Source organism: Eubalaena glacialis, chromosome 10 (assembly GCF_028564815.1).
Source record: "Eubalaena glacialis isolate mEubGla1 chromosome 10, mEubGla1.1.hap2.+ XY, whole genome shotgun sequence".
Lineage (NCBI taxonomy): Eukaryota > Metazoa > Chordata > Mammalia > Artiodactyla > Balaenidae > Eubalaena > Eubalaena glacialis.
The window spans coordinates 59,777,085-59,797,588 of record NC_083725.1 but is presented as its reverse complement, the minus strand read 5'-3'; the positions used below and the strand labels follow the sequence as shown (position 1 = coordinate 59,797,588).

The following is a 20,504-nucleotide window of genomic DNA, read 5'->3' as shown; positions in this document are numbered from 1 at the left end:
CTTAAATGGTGAGAAAGAGCTTGTCAGTGGGAAAAGTTTAGGGAGAATCTCCCAGACAGGAGGAACAACATGTACCATGACCCGAGGATATAATCAAGCTAAAGATTGCAGGAAGATTCTGGTACAGGGTACATACAGCACAGGGACATGAGGCTGAAGAGGTGGTGAGACCTCCTTATAAAGGGTATCTGTCTACTCTGAGGACATGGGGTTTTCCTTTGGGGAATCCTAATGATTTATTAGAGGCTATAAAGCTGAGAAGTGATAGACATTAGCATTTTAAATAAATGACTCTGGGGGAGGAGGAAGATAGATTGGAGGAGGGAAGGAACAGTGGGAAGCAGGAGGCCTATTTAGAAGCTACTGCCATAATCCAGGCAAGAAATGATGAGGAGTGATAATGAGGTGGAGGAGAGGGAAGAGTTGGAGAAATATTAATAACATAAAGTTGGCAGGACTTGTGCCTATTTGAAGGATGGGGCTGAAAAGAGGAAAGAGAAGTTAAATACTTCTGATTCATTTTTGAGCCTCTCTAATTAGACATGATCATTCTTTCCTCTAAGCCCCACGACATTTATTTGTATGTCTATATTGGTGTTATCTCTTGTTTCCTTGTGTTTTGTTTATTTTTGAGTTGCGCATACAAGGCTGTATGTTCCTTGAGGGCAAGTCCACAGACCACTTAGTGTATTATAGCAAGTCCTCAATAAATAACAGTTGAACTAAAATAATATTCATTGCATTGTTTTAGCATCATTTTTTTTGTTTAAATACGGCTAGCTCTAATTTCAAAAATGGGGAAAGAAAAAGGAGAGGAAAAAACCCTGAATCTACAGAAACTTAATGGCTTATGAAATCTAAGCTATTCATAGATCAATAATTAACAACATACTCCCCTTTAACTTAGAGTTCTTTTGTGTTTCCAGCTGAAACGCATTGAAGATCAGGGTTTCTACAGTTACAGAATGGAGTTTCAGAATATATTTATTTCAGTGTGAGAGTAGAATATTTGAGTGGAAACAGATGAAGAAAATTCTTCAAAGCTAACCTCAGATATGAAAGCAATATGCTCCACTAAGAGTTTCTACTTGCACCCAACATACAACAGTTGGGAGGAGATCAAGGAAGACTTCAGATAAGGTAAACTGCCAAGTGGAAAGATGCTCACTGAGAAAATGCCTACTCCGAGCTACTTCAGCTTTTCTCAGTTTTAATCCAAGTGCAAATGCTAATTCATATTCATCTCTGCCCTGACTTTATCCTGGCTTCTTTGCATTAACCAGCCTAATTATGGGAAACACTAGTACATTGGATGATGCCAAAATGGCTGTAACACGCAGAGAATATATGGTTATTTGATTAGGCTATGCAAATAAATTCTGCATAAAGTGATAGAACTCACATGGGCCCCAAACATAAATAATATTAGGCTGAACTCAATATTCTATTCTAAGAATTGCTTAGAGCGCTCTAACGTTTCCCCTCTGGTTTCTAAGTTCATCCCTTTCATATTTCTTAAGAAATGTTTCTATTAGGCCATTTTAGTCATTCATCACTTAAATCTCAAACGGGTTGCAAAGACTAAGTCAGATGGACAGACAGACACACACACACAAACACACCTGATATTTGCTATGGTTTATTACTAATCTTCAAACAAGCAATAGAAAAAGTAAAAAAAAAAATTAAGTCTTACGGTACCGGTGACAGATTTTGGTTCACTCAAGAAGGAAGTCAAAGGATTAATCTCCAAAATATACAAGCAGCTCATGCAGCTCAATATCAAAAAAACAAACAACCCAATACAAAAACGGGCAGAAGACCTAAATAGACATTTCTCCAAAGAAGACATACAGATGGCCAACAAACACATGAAAAGATGCTCAATATCACTAATGATTAGAGAAATGCAAATCAAACCCACAATGAGGTATCACTTCACACCGGTCAGAATGGCCATCATCAACAAATCTACAAACAATAAATGCTGGAGAGGGTGTGAAGAAAAGGGAACCCTCTTGCACTGCTGGTGGGGGTGTAAATTGATACAGCCACTATGGAGAACAGTATGGAAGTTCCTTAAAAAACTAAAAATAGAACTACCGTATGACCTAGCAATCCCACTACTGGGCATACACCCTGAGAAAAACTTAATTCAAAAAGATGTATGTACCACAATGTTCACTGCAGCACTATTTACAATAGCCAGGACATGGAAACAACCTAAATGTCCACTGACAGATGAATGGATAAAGAAGATGCAGCACATATATACAATGGAATATTACTCAGCTATAAAAAGGAATGAAATTGAGTTATTTGTAGTGAGGTGGATGGACCTAGAGCTGCCATACAGAGTGAAGCAAGTCAGAAAGAGAAAAATAAATACCATATGCTAACGCATATATATGGAATCTAGAAAATTGGTACTGATGAACCTAGTGGTAGGGCAGCAATAAAGATGCAGACGTTGAGAACGGACTTGAGGACACAGCGGGGGAAGGGGTGGCTGGGATGTAGTGAGAGAGTAGCACTGACATACATACACTACCAAATGTATAATAGATAGCTAGTGGGAAGCTGCTGCATAGCACAGGGAGGTCAGCTCGGTGCTTTGTGATGACCTAGAGGGGTGGGATAGGGAGGGTGGGAGGGAGGCTCAAGAGAGAGGGGATATGGGGATATATGTATGCATATGGCTGATTCACTTTGCTGTACAGCAGAAACTAACATAACATTGTAAAGCAATTATACTCCAATAAAGATGTATAAAAAAAAAAAAGAAGGAAGTCAGAAAGTTGTGATTTCTACTTGGGTTGAAAGTTTCATGAATGGTAATGATGATGATGATATAAGTGGTAGCTGAAGTTTTAACACATAATTATTAATGAAAAATTCCCTCACATTTACATCATCTCATTTGGCCCCGACAATAAGCAAGTGTGGTATTCTCAAACCCATTTTATGGCTGGGAAAGCTAAGACTTGAAGCTTGCCAAATTAGAAAGTGGTAGAAATAGGGAGGGCCTGAGCACAAATCTTTTAACAGCTAACTTCAGTGTCTGGCCATATCCACTCTGTTTGGGAAACAATACTTAAGGACCTTCCATGCCTCCCATATCCAATGGGTTTCAACAAACATGAGATTTTAGATGGTCACCCACAATTTTAAGACCAATATAGTTCCTTAGACGTCTGGGCTGAGTTTCTCACAAATGATAACCATCCCCCTTCCTTCCATCCCAAATCCCGAATGTCCTGAATTAAATAAACCATAACCAAACTCAAGCAAAGAGTCACTGAGATAATACCTGTTATGACAGGCTCACCTCAAACCTCAGAATAAATTTGCTTTTAACACTGAAATTCAGGTTAGCTAGATGTCTATTTGCAATGTTACATCAGAAACATTGGACTGATCTCTCTCCTCAGCAGTCTTTACATTCACTACATCCCCAACAATAGTTGTGTTTTTCCATCCCAGAGGCTCATGTCGATTGCCTCTTGGGGATCTCTGCAAACCCTCCTCATGGGTAGCAAGGGATGTGGCTTATCTTTTTTCTTCACTTGCCTCAACCCTGTCCTCTCTCCTAGTGCTTCTTGGGATACATGTGGATAGTTTATTGCCAAGATCAGTTAGGGGGGAGAAATAGGGCCCTACATAATGCTATGTGTTTTGAGCATCAAAAGCTCAAACTCTGAAGAAAGGAAAACATATATCATTTGAGTAAGCACAGAAGTATTAGAAGCTATGCTAAACTTTACCTGTATTTTCTATAATCTGTACAGTGATCCAGGGCTTAAGATGGAGCTGGGCATATGGTATGTGCTTAATCTTTGTTGGCAAATGAATGAATGAATCATCAAGGAGGCTACTGGTTCTTGACCTGGGTGTGAAAACCAAGGCTCAGAAAGTTGAAGTGACTTGCCCAAACAACCAGTGTTTCTGATTTAAAAGTTGTTGACCATTTTACGACTTTTTTATTGTACTTGGTAGGAATCTATGTAAAAGTTTAGCATCACCTTCTCTAGTTATTTTACTAAGTGAGACTCCTTTAGCAGAAATACATGATGTTAAGATCCACAGATCTTTACCTAAGAAAATGGTGGGTCACCTGTGTAGAAAGACTGAATTGCGATGAAAGGACTGACATACTTCTCTCACACTCAAGAGGCAAGCAATTAATTAGATTATTTAAGCAGAAATAATCCTCTCCGCCCTGGTTTGGTCACTGACCAAAATACTGAAAACATAAACTGGATGGCAAAACTTGAGCTATCAATTCTGACACCTAGCGTCTCCAGAGAATACCACATGGTCATGCTTTAATAAGCCCAACTGTCTTCCTCTGCCTTCTCATCCATCTCCCATCTGGCGTTTTCAGGTTCCCGCCAAACACACAATGAGGGCAGGCGTGGAGCACTGGATGGTGGGAACATCATTTAGTGCTGGGTATCCCTTTGCTTGTGCTCCATAAGGCCCTGTTGCAAGGAGAATTGAAATGCCATATAGGTTACCAGCCACAGGCTTGCAGGGAAGCTAAGTGAGTAAACCCTTATGCAATGCTAGATGCAAGCTGTCATCTGAGAGCTTTTTTTTTTTAAAGATTCTTTTTTTAAAAAATATTTAATTTATTTTTGGCTGTGTTGGGTCTTCGTTGCTGCGTGCAGGCTTTCTCTAGCTGCGGTGAGTGGGGGCTACTCTTTGTTGCGATGCGCAGACTTCTCATTGTGGTGGCTTCTCTTGTTGCAGAGCCTGGGCTCTAGGTGTGCGGGCTTCAGTAGTTGTGGCACGCAGGCTCAGTAGTTGTGGCACACGGGCTTAGTTGCTCCGCGGCATGTGGGATCTTCCTGTGACCAGGGATCAAACCCGTGTCCCCTGCATTGGCAGGCGGAGTCTTAACCACTGCGCCACCAGGGAAGTCCCTATGGTGAATATTAAATAATACAAAAAATTGGTTAGTATAGTATTTAAAATGTACTAAGAACTCCTTAATTGTCAAGGGCTTCCTCCAGTATACCCTTGGGGTAGTGAAAAGCCATCTGGTCTGGCTACAGAGAAAACTGGGTTCAGCCAGTGGCTGACCATGCATCCTTGGGCAAGTTACTTGACTTCTCTGACCTTCAGTTTCCTTATGAAGCTTTTGTGAAGATTAAAGAAAATCTTGTATTTGAAAGCAACTGGCACAACACATACTCTATCATCAGATGGAATTCATTCCTCTGCTGCCCTTTCACTTCCCTTGATACCTGCTATGGACTGAATGTTTGTGTCCACATAAAATTCATATGTTGAAGCCCTAATCCCTAGTGTGGTGGTCTCTGGTGGTGAGGCAGTGGGAGGTAATTAGGTTATGAGGGTGGAGTCCTCATGAATCAAATTAGTGGCCAAAATGAAGAGATATGACAGAAAAGATCTCTCTCTCTCTGCCATATGAGGAAACAGCAATAAGGCCATCTGCAAACCAGGAAGAGGGTCCTCTCTGAGAACCCAATTAGCCAGTGCCTTGATTTTAGACTCCAGAACTGCAAAAAATAAATGTCTGTTGTATAAGTCACCCAGTGAATGGTATTCTGTAATAGCAGCCCAAACTAAGACAGCACCTTTATTTACAATATAGCCCTCATCACAGTGTAGCTGTGCCATAGTTACATGTTGGTCCTACAAATGTTGGGCTCCAGGCAGTGACCAGATGATAGCACCTGGCACACAGAAGCTGCTCAAGCAGTGCTTGATGAATTGAATTTTGTCAATTCTTATTTTTATAATGTTGGGAGGCAGGACTGCATATGAGTTAAGAGCGTTATAGCCTGGAATAAAATCCCAGTTATGTCATTTATTAGCTGGGCAGTTAAGGCAAGTAAATTAACCTCTCTCTCTGCTTCAAAATCCTGGTTTGTAAAATGAGGATAATTAAATTACCTTCCCCATAGGGTTGTAATGAGGTTTAAATAAGTTAATTGTAAAGGGCTTAGAGCAGTGTCTAGCATGCTCTAGGAGCATTTATTTAAATAAAATTTATTTACCAACTTCTAAAAAGAGGGAGGGAAAAGGCAATGATTTTCATACTCTTCATCTTACGATTTCATAGGGATGATTAAATAGAATCATCAATAGAGAAACATTTTTGTAAAGGGTGAAGTCATAAGGGATGTTATCCATTATGAGATTTTTCCAGACCAGCTCTACGAGCTGAACTATACTCATAAAAGGGGGTAGAGAGGAATTAAGGATAACCCTAATCTGATAATAAGTCATATTCATACCAGTAACCATTTATTCTGAGCTATAGTTATAAGATGCTGAATACAGTATAAAATAAGAGTGCCTCCTTTAGAAGTTAACCATTAAAGAGCAGCCCTAGGGAAGGCTCATGATATATTTTATTTTATTTTTTGTAATTTTTTCTTTTTCAAAATTTATTTATTTATTTATTTTTGGCTGCAATGGGTCTTCGTTGCTGCACTCAGACTTTCTCCAGTTGTGGAGAGCAGGGGCTACTCTTCGTTGTGGTGCGTGGGCTTCACACTGCTGTGGCTTCTCTTGTTGCGGAGCACAGGCTCTAGGCACACGGGCTTCAGTAGTTGTGGCACGCGGGCTCAGTAGCTGTGGCTCGCGGGCTCTAGAGCGCAGGCTCAGTAGTTGTGCACAGGCTTAGTTGCTCTGCGGCACGTGGGATCTTCCCGGTCCAGGGCTCGAACCTGTGTCCCCTACATTGGCAGGCGTATTCTTAACCACTGCGCCACCAGGGAAGCCCTCATAACAGATTTTAAATTGCATTAAAATAACCGCACAAGAATGCTTTGTGGGATATGATTATAAGTGATTTTTATTTCTTCTTTATACTTTTCTAAATGTTCCCATTGTTTTTTCAATGAAATGTGTTACTTTTATAAACACATAAAACAATAATAGTAACATTTTTGGAAAGAGTTAAAATCCTGAGGAGAAAATTTGACAGAGATTCATTTACAGCCATACACACACACACACACACACACACACACACACGAGATGGCGGGTGGGCTACTGTACCCTTCATGAAAGAGAATACAAATATCAACATTAGAGTCACTAGACAAACTTCTTCTCCAGGCCAGCTGTAGCATGGCTGTTAGGATGGCCTTCATCCAAAACAGGAGAGAGAGCCAATTCAAGAATGACCACCAGCAGGCAGAAAATTACCCCAGGAGGACTAGCACTGAGAATGTTCCTTAGGGGGGAAATGATGTGCAATTGAACAAATGAAGGACTATTGACAAGACTGGTTAGAATCACAGAACCTCAGGGTTGGAAAGTGGCTGTAAATCATATAGTTCAACTGGCCCACCCAAAGTTCGATTCCCTTTTATAATACTTCCTGCCACTGAATCTTCTATTATCAGAATCACCTGGAGGAACTTACACACAAATACAGATCTCCAGGACCCACTCCAGATGGACTGAATCAGAATCACTGTGTGTGTGGGGGGGAGGGGCATATCTAAGCCTTCATAATGTTCCCTTGGTGTGAAAACCATTGTTCTAGGTCACTGTCTTCCCAGGTAATCCATATCATCTCTAGCCAGCTCCAACTACTAAAAGGATTTTTTAAAAAATGAGTTGAAATCTATTCCCACACAGCTTTCCTTCTCCACCCCGTTTCTACCCTTGGGGCCATATTCAATGAGATGGCACCTTCTACAGAACATCTCCTCAGACAGCTCTGATTAATCGCATCAAAGCAAACCCAAATGCATGTTGCCTTGACATTTTTTTTTTTAAATAAATGGAAATGGAGAAACGCAGAATATATGCTAGTCCTGAGAGTTACTGCTCTGAATTCAGAAAACACTGCAAACTACAAACTCAGAACATCCTCTCAAAGCAATGGCAGGCAATTATGCAGGAGCCCAGAGGTTTAAAGGACTGTCTGCTGCTGGGAGATTCATAGGCATAGGCTTAGAGGGTGGGAGGGAGCAGCTGCAGGACAGTCAGCCCGCTGCCCTCTCCCTACATTCACCCTAGGCTATGTGGCCCCAGGCAGAGAAAAATGGGGGACCAGTGTTCTCTGGGGTGCACATGCCCCACAGAGTTATTTCTGGCTAATTTCCGTCTTCCCACTATGGCTGGTGCTAGCTCAGTCACTGGGTCACTGTGCATGCGCAGCACTTGAATACTCAGCTTCATGAGGATTTTTTACGTAGGTATTTGGGGTGTTTGCATATGAGGAGGGGAGCCCTTTGTAGCTCCAGAAAAGTTAGTGACTGCTTTGAATAAGCATTATTCCTGACTTTGACTTCATACCATATCTCTTTTCTAGGGTGCAGATAATTTGTTTCTCAGACAATATCTGAGTGCCAGAAGGACACTCATGGGAAGGAAAGTTCCTTTCTACTGGTAATGGTCAGAAACCGCTGGGACAGATGAAGGACGTGGCTGTTCTGAAGCCTATTCCCGCCTTTCAAAAGCAGAGTCGAAGAAATGCTTAGAAGAGAAAGAACATAAGTCTTTACTTGGGAATTACATACAGAACTAATTATCTGAGTGAAAGTAGGGAGTGTTAGGTGGGGTGGGGGACAAGAGTAACTAACGCTATAAAAAACAGCTGTAAACCCACTCTTTAGACCTCACCAGATGCTTGACAGCTCGTATCCCGAGTATCTGATTTTGTTTATTTCCCCAATGGAGCTGTCATTTTATTTTTTTTAATTCAAGCACACTTGATTTACAATGTTGTGTTAATTTCTGCTGTACAGCAAAGTGATTCAGTTATACATATATACATTTTTTTAATATTCTTTTCCATTATGGTTTATCATAGGATACTGAATAAAGTTCTCTGTGCTATGCAGTAGGACCTTGTTGTTTATCCCCAAGTATCTGATTTTGGAATGGAGGTTTTTAGTCTTTTCCCATCAATATCTGGAAGTAATACACAGCCAGGACGTCAGCTTTGTAAACAGTCTACTTTACTTGGCTTTCACCTGGCCTTTCTATAAACGTATCCAGTAAATTATGAACCTCTGAAGTAACCCCTCTGAGTTTGTCAGTATACAAGCTGATAAGCATAATCTTGAACACACGGAAGCTGCTAAGTTTTAGGAAGGCAGAATAAGCAGATCCTCTTTCTTCCTTTATGCTTTATCACAGTTAGCAGTTTTGGTAAAACCCTAACATGAGAAGCGTGAGAATATTTAATTTGTGTCATCTGTCATCACTGACAATTTCCCCGCAGACTGACTATCCTACTCAAATAGATATTTTGTGAACAGTTTGCCACATCTTCATCTTCCCTCACCTCCACTCCCTGGAGAGCTGAGCAGCAAATCCTCTGAAACAGAAAAGGCATTCTTACCTCCGCTTGCTGGGGATGACCCCCATCTCCTCACTGTCGCCCTCCAGCGTGACTCTCCTGGCTTGCCACCACTCATCATCAGAGGCGTTGATAACATGGAGAATGTCTCCATATTTAAAACTAAGTCCTTGACTTGGCAGCCCACTGTCCTTGCTCTTGTCGTAGTCAAACATGGCTCTGGAGGAAATGACAAGAGAGAGAACATTGTTAGGAATCTCTGGCAGCACAGATCTAGGATTCACCGTTTTGATTGTTCATTCCTGCCCTGAGAACCCACTGCCCATTGGATACCAACTCCCAGGACTAATGCCTGGAATTGCAGTCAACATTCCCACTGCTTTGGTCACAAATCACGATTAGTTCTTACTTCTCCCAGGAGGTTGCGAGGGCAGCCTATAGGGCCCTTAAACTGGGGTACTGCTTCTTTTCTTGGAAATCATCACACGTGACAAGGTGATAATGGAAGATGATAGAGGCAGGTTAGCACTCTCTCACTACAATCAAATTTTACAAATCACTAGAAAGAAAGAATGAAGAGAACCATGGCATCTTTCTGAATGCAGCATTTTGTGTTATGAATAAATCCTCTTAGATGTATCAGTCTGTAGAACTCTTTCCTTTATAATAGAGAAAAATGGTAACAACTTCCATGTCCTCCCACAGGGGACCGGGACCCTTCCACTCACTGGAGTATTGGACTATCACTAAAATTGGATGGTTGCAGAGGTTAATTTAATGACATTACTAAATGCTCACAAGCAATAATGAAAATACACCTATCTTTATGTGTGTGTATATAGACACATAGATCAAAATATGAACAAGGGACTTCCCTGGAGGTCCAGTGGTTCAGATTCCATGTTTCCAATGCAGCGGGGGCGGGTTTGATCCCTGGTCGGGGAACTGAGATCCCACATGCCGCGCGGTGCGGGCAAAGAACAAAAAATGATATGAACAAGATAAATTGCTTCCATAGTATACCAAGCCTATCTCATCATTGCATTTATCACTCTGAATTGTAATTCTTGCTTTATGTATCATGTTTTCCCCACTAAAGAGCCTTTGCTGAGCCTTTGCCGAGCCCAAAACACTGTAATATGTATGACTGATGGGGTGAGGGAGCTGGAAGCAGAATTACAATGATGACTGAGACCTCAGTGACGAGCTGTTGTCCCAAGCAGCTGACAATCTGTCTCAAGTCTTACACTGTCCGCCGCCTCCTGTAACTCCCACAAACCATCACCACACACATACAACATGTGATTTCCCCAGAGAAGCAGATTTTGCCACGTCCCTGTTTATTCCCCTTTGATTCCATTCTAAGAATTTCCTTAGAGTGTAGCCACTATGCAAGCAAAACTAGCTAGATCTGGTGAACAGGTCTGTCTAAAATCACTGAGGACCAAGTGTGATTCTTTTTCTTTCTTTCTTTTTTTTCCTCATTTAAGAAATGTCACATCTGCTGTCATGGCAACCCAAAAGAGCTGAAGGCAGCATCTACAGCTCTCAAATACTGCAGGGGAAGTTGAATTACTTGCAACACAGCCCCTTCTTCCATTAATTCTGTCCCCAGGTGATGGAATACGGGCTGGGTGGGGGGTTGGTCTCAGCTCCTAGAATGACTCATTTCCACCCTGACCATCTGCATCTTCTCTACCAAAGACTTCACAAAACCCCAGCCAGGAAAAGGGGACTGAGAGAAGGCAGAGACGCACTCCTGACTCTGTCACTTCTCTGGCTGGCTGATGTGACACAAATTAACATTTCTGAACCACAGGTTTTTAAATGTAAAATTAGTCCAATAACTATATTCACGTGGAGCTGCGGTGAGCATTAATGACATAACACATTGGATGCACCCGGCCCATGGTAGGTGCTGTGTAGCATAGTGCGGTAAAACAGCAGCTAAGAAACGACTCAGGGGCCACACTGTTAGGGCCAAGTCCTGGTCCTACTACTTCTCTTCTTACTAGTCACATAGCTGGTAACCCAGGCAAGCGCTCTAGCCCCTCTTAGGCCTCAGTTCCCTCATATATAACATAGTGATGACAACAACAGTGATGATAACAGTACCCCTATCATGGAATTGTTGTATGGATGAAATGCTACCTAAGGTAATACATGTAACGCATACACAAAAGTGCCTACATATAGTGACAATCTTTAAGTATGAACTGTTATTATTATTACCTCCTTTTCCCCTTTTGAGTGTATACTTATAAAAATCCTTTCTATGGATTCTATTCTGTGCAAAAAAGAGTTAACACAGCAATCCTGAGATTACATCCTTAAAAAGGCCTGCTTACAAGGAGAGCCCTTGGCTGACATCTGGGAACTTAGTTTTTGGGAAGGTTCTTACCATTTCCTATTAAGAATGGCTCAGTGTGCCTAAGCTGTTCATATAAACAATACCATTTAAGCTGAATACTTGCTTTTCCCTTGGGAGTCTGGAATTGCAGCAGGTGCCAGGCAGTGAGGGTGCCTACGTGACCAGCCTGCAATAAAATCCCTGGACACTGAGTCTGTAAGGAGCTTCCCAGGTAGACAGGGTTTTACACCTGTTGTCACAATTTGTTGCTGGAGGAATCAGGCATATCCTGTGTGACTCCACTCAGAGGGGACTCCTGGAAGCTTCACCTAGTTTCCTCTGGACTTTGTCCCATGCACCTTTCCCTTTGCTGAGTTTGCTTTGGACCCATTTCCTATAATAAATCACAGTCATGAGGATGACTATGCTGAGTCCGATGAGTCCTCCTAGTACATCATCGACCTTGAGAGTTGTCTTTGGGACCCCCAACACTCGCTCTATAGATTGGAAGGCGTATTCACATACACTTCCTCATTTGTGACTCAATACATTCCTACAAAGAAGGCACTATGGATATAGTACTTCCTATCCCCTTTTTACAGATGAGGGGCATACCTAGCAAGGACCCCTGACTAACCCCAGGACACATGGCTTAGAGGCAGCAACCTGGGGCTGGAGTGTGTGTCTCCCGACCCTAAGTCCTAGCTCGGTGCTCTTCACCTTGTTCCCCCCCCGCCCCCGCCTCAATCTGGGAGGTGGTGAAGGTGGTGACAGGGTGGCAAGGATGATAATCATGATGACAACCACTACTTATGCCCATATTAGGGGGCCTGGCATTTTGTATTCATTGTCTCATCTGCCATCATAACAACCTGAAAGGTAAAAATTAGTACCCCTGTTTTACAGATGGCGGAGGAGGTTCAGGAAGTTAAGGAACCTGCCCTAGGTCACAAGTACACACATGGTAGAGACTGAATCTAGAATAAGGTCTGTCTGACTCCAAAATCCACATTCGTGGCCATTTCATTATCAGGCTCAATTTCCCAGCCTGTCGCCCTCTGGCTGTGCTCACGACTTAGCAGTACCAGGAACTTTTAATCTTCCCTTCAGAGCTGACCACCTCTTCTCCCCCAAATCCCTGCAGTTCCCTTACTGCTCAGTTCTTGTCCCAGTATTCCTATCCTAAGGTCCCCAAACCTCTAGTTTGGCTCCAGGCTCCTTCTGGATGTAAAGTGTGGGGAGTGGAGGTAGAAAAGCCATCAGGAAAGCTGGGAGATGGTGGCCAAGAAGGCAGGCTATAGGGTCAGACTGCCTGGGTTTGCAACTTTTTAACTGTGTGATCTTGAACAAGTAACTTAACCTCTCTGGGTTTCAAGCTTTCTTTTCTTTTCTTCTTTTAAAAATAAATTTATTATTTATTTATTTATTTTTGGCTGCATTGGGTCTTAGTTGCTGCGCGTGGGCTTTCTCTAGCTGCGGCCAGCGGGGGCTACTCTTCGTTGTGGTGTGCGCGGGCTTATCGTGGAGGCTTCTCTTGTTGCGGAGCACAGGCTCTAGGTGCGTGGGCTTCAGTAGTTGTGGTGCACGAGCTTACGTGCTCCGCGGCATGTGGGATCTTCCCGGACCAGGGATTGAACCCGTGTCCCCTGCATTAGCAGGCGGATTCTTCACCACTGCACCCCCAGGGAAGTCCCTCAAGCTTTCTTAACTGTAAAACTGGCATAGTAATAACACCAGCCACCTCAAAGAGTTGCGGTGAGGATTAAATGAAATAAGATATGTAAAGTATTGTAACACGAGCCTGGCAGTAGCGAGTGCTCAATAAATGCTAGCTAGTATTACTATGATAATTATTATTCTGAAAAATGCACTGCGATTTGAATCAGGGGATCTGGGTCCCAACTGTGTCACTTAGTAGCTGTCTTCTGGACTGTGTACAAAGACATCTAAAACACCTTACTATCCTCAGGACCCAGTACGGTGCTGGGCACAAAGTAGACCCTCAGAAAGGTCTGTGCAAACATTTCAGATGACCTTTGAAAGCCCCACTTCTTTCAAGCCTCAGCGACCCTGTGTGTAAGGGGAGGGGAATAGGGACCAATCCCGAAGGTCCCCACCAGGTCAGATATTCATTCTACTGGGCTTCATTCTAGTCCCAAGTATTCTTGAGGGGAGATTTCCCACCCTTACGATCAGCAACATGCTCTTTCCATGAGTTCTATTTATCCTGGACAATCTGCCCCTCTAGGATTACACTGTTCAGACTTGTCAGGTCCCTAAAAACAAGCAGCTGACACATTTCAGCAGCTTCTGGCTCCTTTGGATATTAATGGATCGTCACATCTGGGAAAAATGCTACAGTGTCCCATCACCTATTTTAAAAAGCGATAAGCTGTTTTTAATTTGCTTTATGTGCTAATTCATCACAGCAACTTTTATAAAATGCCATTAAGACTCACACTTTCCACCCAGGGTGCTTTAACAAGTCCATTAGACAAGTAGAATTGGACATGAATAATGCAACAACTCTCCCATCCCTCCTGCCCCTCCTGCATTTCAACATGTGGCGGCCCCTTGCCAACCGGGGAAGTCTAGGAAAGGAAGGGGGGTGAAGCAGCTGCTTATCCTCATGGCTGTGCAACCTGGCTGTGGAGACCTAGGTACCAGACCGAAATTGTGCTTTTTAAGTGTCCCACAATATGCTAGACTTTATATTCACTGTCTCCCTCAATTTACTGGGTAGGCAAGCCAGCATACGGGTTATATGCCAAGCTTTGGAGAGAGAAAAGTTCTGGGTTTAATTCCCAACTCCGTCATCCCTAGTTGTGAATCTGGGGCCTGTGACTTAACCTCTTAGCTGACCTCTTAACCACAGATGACTACTCCCTCATCAGTGAAGCGCAGGTAACGATGGCATTAACTCACAAGATTGTTATGGAGATAAAACAACGGGATGGTGCCTGTAAAGTACCCAAGACCAGCACAGAATGAATTCCACTTTGTTAGATTACGATCCTGCCACGTAAGCATTTTTGATCTCATAAAGGAAATGAGAGTCAAAGAGCCGAAATGAAAAAGGCTAGTAAGTGGCAGAACCAGAATTCAGACAGACAGATGTGTCTGAATCAAGAAGCCCGTGCTCCTGACTGTAAGAACCCAGCTTGGAACTCCCGATAAGGAATGTTGCACTTAGATCTCATCCCCAAAGGTTTCATGACTGGATGATCGCACTGATGATGGCACCGTGGACTAGACTCCAGGAGAGAGGCACATGTACTTCACTGAGCCCGCATTCAGTTCTCACACTGCCCTGCAGGGCATATTTTAGCCTTGTGTTGCAGATGAGGAAACACAAACTTGGATAAATTAAGCAACATGTCCAGTGTCTCACCAGCTATCAAGGTGTGTTTCAGCTGTTATGTTCTATGCCTTTGTTCTTTAAGACACTTTGGGGAAATGAGGTAACTTTCCAAGCGGCTGATATTTATGTGCCTCAAAGGATTGTTTGTGTTGTGAAGGTCATTCTGTGTCATCTGCCTCATCAACCCCAAAACTCCTTCACTGGGAGTTAAGTGCCCCTCTCATATACTCTTATCTCATCCTGTATTGTGTTTTTTTAACATTTGCAAATTCTAGTTTGCATGAGCATGGGGGGTGGGGAAGGTTCATATTCCTCCTATCCCCAGAATCTACCCCATAACAGATGCCCAATAAAAGTGATTTTCTGTTATTCAGTCTATCACCTATGCTTGTCACAGGGCAATCCCTGGAATTCAACAGTTTGTCTTCTTTCCTATAAGGCCTGGGCAGTTGGAAATAGCAGGTAAGGAAGGCCTGAGTGACAGCCAGCATAGGCCTTCCTGTCTTTCTCAGGAAATGATGAACATACGTGCAATATTCCTGTCTCCCAAGTCAGAACATATCCATCCTAGGTAGAGGGATACACGCAGCTCTGTACCGATTACTCCTCACATCTCTTTGAGGAGACACCCACACCCCTGTGGATGAGTCATCATGTCCAAACTTACTGAGCTCTATCAAGGCCACTTATTTCCCCAGTCACCTCAATAATGAATTGCCTTCGGTGAGAGCGGTGGCTAAAGCCGCCACCAAATCAGTCTTAGTGGATGGGAACACGTTAGCCTCTGTCAATCCTTGTAAGAGGTCATTGACCATGATGAGTGGTCATTGAGTGACTGCTGAGCACGTGGTAGGCCTACAACATACATGTCAGGCACTGTTCTGGGTATTTATTATCTGTGATTCAAAAGATATCCTTTAAAATGCAGGCATTGTTCCCATTTTACAGAAGGGTAAATACACTATATGCCATGCACTGTGGTATCCCATGGGTTATACCTTGTAATCATTAGTAACCTAATAAGGCAGGTTTGTGCTCTTTAAAGACACTCTTCTCAACACACAAGTGTTTCCTTTTATGTTACAGGGTTGTTGGGAAAATGTCAATTTCTACTGGACCCAAGGAACCAGGCAGTCACTGTCATGACTGAAGGTGGAACTAATTGGGCACTGACCAGAGATCCTCACAGCCTGGGCCTCTGCACAGCAGTGGCATTTTGATTATAATCAGGGAAGAAGCATCATTTCTGGGGGCAACAACTCCCTGTCTCTCTCAGTCTCTCCCAAGTCTCTAGTGCTCCCAATTCCCCGAGGGACATGGCATGAGCCGACTTCACATGTCTAGAGGTCTGCGTGTTGATCATTTCAGACAACTCATCATCAGGGTCTCCAGGGATGGGGCCCATTCCAGGCTGCCCTCCCTCTCTCCCGGGGTGTCCTAGCATCTGTCAGATTGGTTTACACTGCAGCGCCGACTGACAGGCCCCCCATCTGAGGGAAGCAGAGGCAAATCTGAACCTGCCCAAAGGCAGGCTTGACAGACCACAACGAATGGTACTACAGGTTTCAGGGCGGGGTGACGCTGTAAAGATTAATCTTAAAATCCCTGTCTTTTCCCCCAGATGCCATCAGCTGGCTACTCAGAAAATGAAATATGGGAAAGAGCAACATGGCCAGGATGAATAGCCCAGGTTTTATGACAGTTCTAAAAGCTCTTATGTTCTGGCCTTGTTTGTCAGACAATCAAGATATATTAATCAAGATATTTCAGAAAGGCTGACAAAGCTCTGACTGTAGCCTTTTATTTCTGATCTGAGCTAAAAATGTAGAGCAAACTTTGGTATCTACTTTTTAGGGTCTTACTGTCACAAATTAGTAAGCTTGCAGTGGAGAAAAAGAATATCCTGATTTGGAATTTCATTATTGCTGATACACAATTACTATCTAAATATTTAAATTTATACACAGAAGACTCATGTTAAGATCATGAGACATGAACATCAGATAGTCCTGGGTTCAAATAGTGGCTCTGCCATTTAAGCAGCTGTGTGATTTTCATCTCTGTACCTAGGTCTCCCAAGGTATAAAATGAGGGGCAAGAATCCCTGTCCAACAGAGTCCTTATAAGAATTACATATACCAGAGCTTTTAAAACCCAGTGAGTCTAGAATCTAAATTTCTTCCCTGTAAATTCCATCCCTTTTTTCTAGTGTTGCTCACTGGAGCATAAACAAAGCAACCCTACCTCTGCTTTCCCATAACACTTTCTTTTAAGTATTTACTGAATGACTAGTGATATCAGCTGACACGGTGCCAGGCCTAGAAGAAGGTGTTGGAGAAAGTTCCTTTCTCTCATGAGCAAATAAAAAAGGGGAGAAAGACATCCAAGAATAGTCCACACAACTACCCCAAATCCTTAGCGGTAGTCTATCAGGGTTGGTGATGAAATTCACATACCACAAAACCAGACTATTGGATAATCACTTCAGCTCTCTCAATACTGAGTTTGTTTTGTTTGTCTGTTTGTTTATGAATTTCAGAAAACTGGGTGGAAACTACAGGACTAGACTGAGGCAAGAGAAAATCTGGAATTAGGGATAACTTCACCTCAAAATCTCATATATGTCCATAAAGGCTCCCATTATCACCTATTGAACGAGGGCAGATAGAGAAGACAGAGATGGTTCCTTACTCACCCAGGTAAAACACTGAGTTCAGGATGTGATTTAACTTACGTGCATGGAAATGAGATAACAGTTATTTAAATATTAAATGCAACATTATTTACAGAGTGCCTATTATGTGCCAATCATTGTTATGTGCTGAGGACTCAGAAATACACAAGAGGCTTGCTTCCTGTCCTCATGGAGCTTAATATTTGGTTGAGGATACTGGTAAGGGATATATTCATTCGGCTACTCAATTATTCATTCATCAAATATTTATTGAGCACATACCAATGATGATTCTGGAGCTTATCAGTGAATGAAAACAAGACAAAATTTCATGCCTTCATGGAGCTTATATTCTAGTGAGAGAAGATGGGCAAAAAACAATAAACCTAATAAATAAGCAAACAGTATATTAGGTTAGGAGTAGCTAGTTGGTACAGAACAAATTAAAAATAGAGCAGAGTAAGAGGTATCAGGATTTTGAGATGGGGTAGAGTTGTGGTGGTGGTGAAGGTTGCATTTATAAATAGGCTGGTCAAGGTAGGGCTCACTGAGAAAGACATCTGAGCCGAGGCTTGAAGGAGGCGAGGGAATTAGTCATGCTGCCATCTAAGGAAAGTGTTCTAAGAAGAGGGAACAGCCAGTGCAAAGGCCCTAAATATAGTTAAAATCGAGCATGATGTGCAATATACTAAGAATTACTGTGGGGTGCCACAGGATGGCAGAGCAGGAACCCCCATCAGGTGCTCAGAAAGGAGTTGATGAATGAAGGGACAATTCTCCCGGCTCCACTAGCTGAGAGGTGGTAGCAGCCCTCCCACCCCACCCAACTGACTAGACATATCCTTCAGGCTTTCTCCTAAAGGGAACCCCTTCTGTAATAATAGTGATCTCACATCCTGAAGACTCAGCTTTCTTCCCTCAGCTTCTCCCCTTTCCTACCTCTCCTTGGAAGCATGCACATGAGCTGGGCCATGGAAGACCTTCCCCTCTTCTCTTGGACATACTCTACCACAACTCACACAGTGTAGATGGAATTTTTCAGCCAAGAATTTTTCTTAACAGTGTTGAATAAGTTGACGCACTGACTAGATATAAAAAAATAAGCATAAAATCATTCAGCAAATTTCAATCCATTCTTTGAAACTCGTGACATTCTCTGGGAACCCTCTGAGCCTATCCAGAGAGCCTATCCATTCCCCTCTCCGTGCCAAGCTGCAACCTTGTACCTGGCCTTATTCTTGCACTTAGCAGGTGGCATTTTAGTTGATTTGCCTGTGGGTCTACTTCCCTGCTCGACAGCCCAGCTCCTTGGGGTTAGGACAGTGTCTCGTTCGTCTCTGCGTCTCTCCCACAGGGCACAGAGGAGGAGGCGCGCACAACACGAGGCTAAACTGAACTGAATTGAATCAAAACCCATGCTCTGTGACTTCGGAACATGACTTCACCTCTTTGGGTCTCTTGCGGTTGCCTCATGTGTAAAATGGGATTTAAAATACTATATTTTATCACCCTTTTTTCATCCTCATATTTCGAAAGTTAGGATGCATCTTACCATCAACGCCATCTTGTAATTTAACGGACAGCATTTTTCCTTTCTTGGTGACACACAGAGTGCATCTTATAGTCAATGACAACCTAGATTCACTGAAACATGTTAGGAACCATCTCACAGTTGTTGTGAAGATTGATTAATTATGGATGAAAGGCCCTCAGATCAGTATATGCATGTGTGTGTGTGTGTGTGTGTGTGTGTATATATATATATATATATATATATATATATATATGGCTGCTCTTGTGTTGTTATTTATTGTGGGTCATGTAGGGTCACGCTGTCTTTCTCTCCTTCTTCTGTACACATTTGCAAACCCCTGTGGTACTCTCTGCTCAATGACTGTTGAGAAAGTGCTCACAGGCCAAATGCTGTGCTATATAGCCTGACTTGTTCAGGAAGAGTTCTGTTTAGCAGTTTTGCTTAATTGAATGAAGCGTCTGTAGGGAATGTCCCAGGTTTGGCCAGTAGTTCAGGAATTTAGGGAAAGAAAAAGGAACTAATAATATCTGGAATATCAGTGTTTATACTTTTAGTGTTTATAGATTCTGTGAATCTTGTTAGTATCTTATTCCATCAGCACAATCTTTTAACTTTAGCACTAAAGTTTTCATGCCAGAGCATTTTCCATGCACCTAGCGTTAAGTCATTCATTCATTCATCTATTGAACACCTACTACATGCCAGGCACCAGGATAATGGAAAGTGTCAGCCAGACCTGGGAGACTCCTCAGCTGTGCCATGTACTTGCTCTGCAGCTGTAGGCACGGTCCTTAAATTCTGTTTCTTAATGTGTAATGACTAATTTCTGCCTGCTGTGTACTGAATGCCTGTATCCCCCACAAAATTCATATGTTGAAACCTTACCCTCCAATGTGGGTCCTTTGGGGGTAATTAGAATTAGATGTGGTCATGAGGGTGGATTAGCGCTCTTAAACGTCATGAGAGAGCTTGCTTTTTCTTTCTTTCTCTACCATGTGAAGATACAACGACAAGTTGGCAGTCTGCAACCTGGAAGAGGCCTTCGCTGGCACCCAACTGTGCTGGCGCCCTGATCTCAGACTTCCAGCCTCTGGAACTGCGAGAAATAAATTTCTGATGTTAAAAAGCCACCCAGTCTATGGTTCTTTGTTGCAGCAGCTTGAACTGACTAAAAACACTGTCTAATAGATGTTGTTGGGATGAAATGAGGTAACACATGTAAAACTCCTACGGCACGGTGTCTGGTGTATAGACACTTGGAAAACTGCAAGAATAATATGTACTGGCACA

At 42.7% G+C, this 20,504-nt stretch overlaps 1 protein-coding gene across 13 annotated transcripts in view; it reads right to left on the bottom strand.

Annotated features, from left to right (window-relative positions):
- Positions 1 to 20,504, bottom strand: part of DLG2 (discs large MAGUK scaffold protein 2) — an 802,852-nt gene that overhangs the window by 62,027 nt on the left and 720,321 nt on the right. For all 13 annotated transcript variants that reach the window (XM_061202775.1, XM_061202776.1, XM_061202777.1 and 10 more), the window contains one exon: positions 9,338 to 9,514. In XM_061202775.1, coding sequence (XP_061058758.1) covers positions 9,338 to 9,514 — 177 coding nt within the window. The remainder of the gene's footprint in view (positions 1 to 9,337; positions 9,515 to 20,504) is intronic.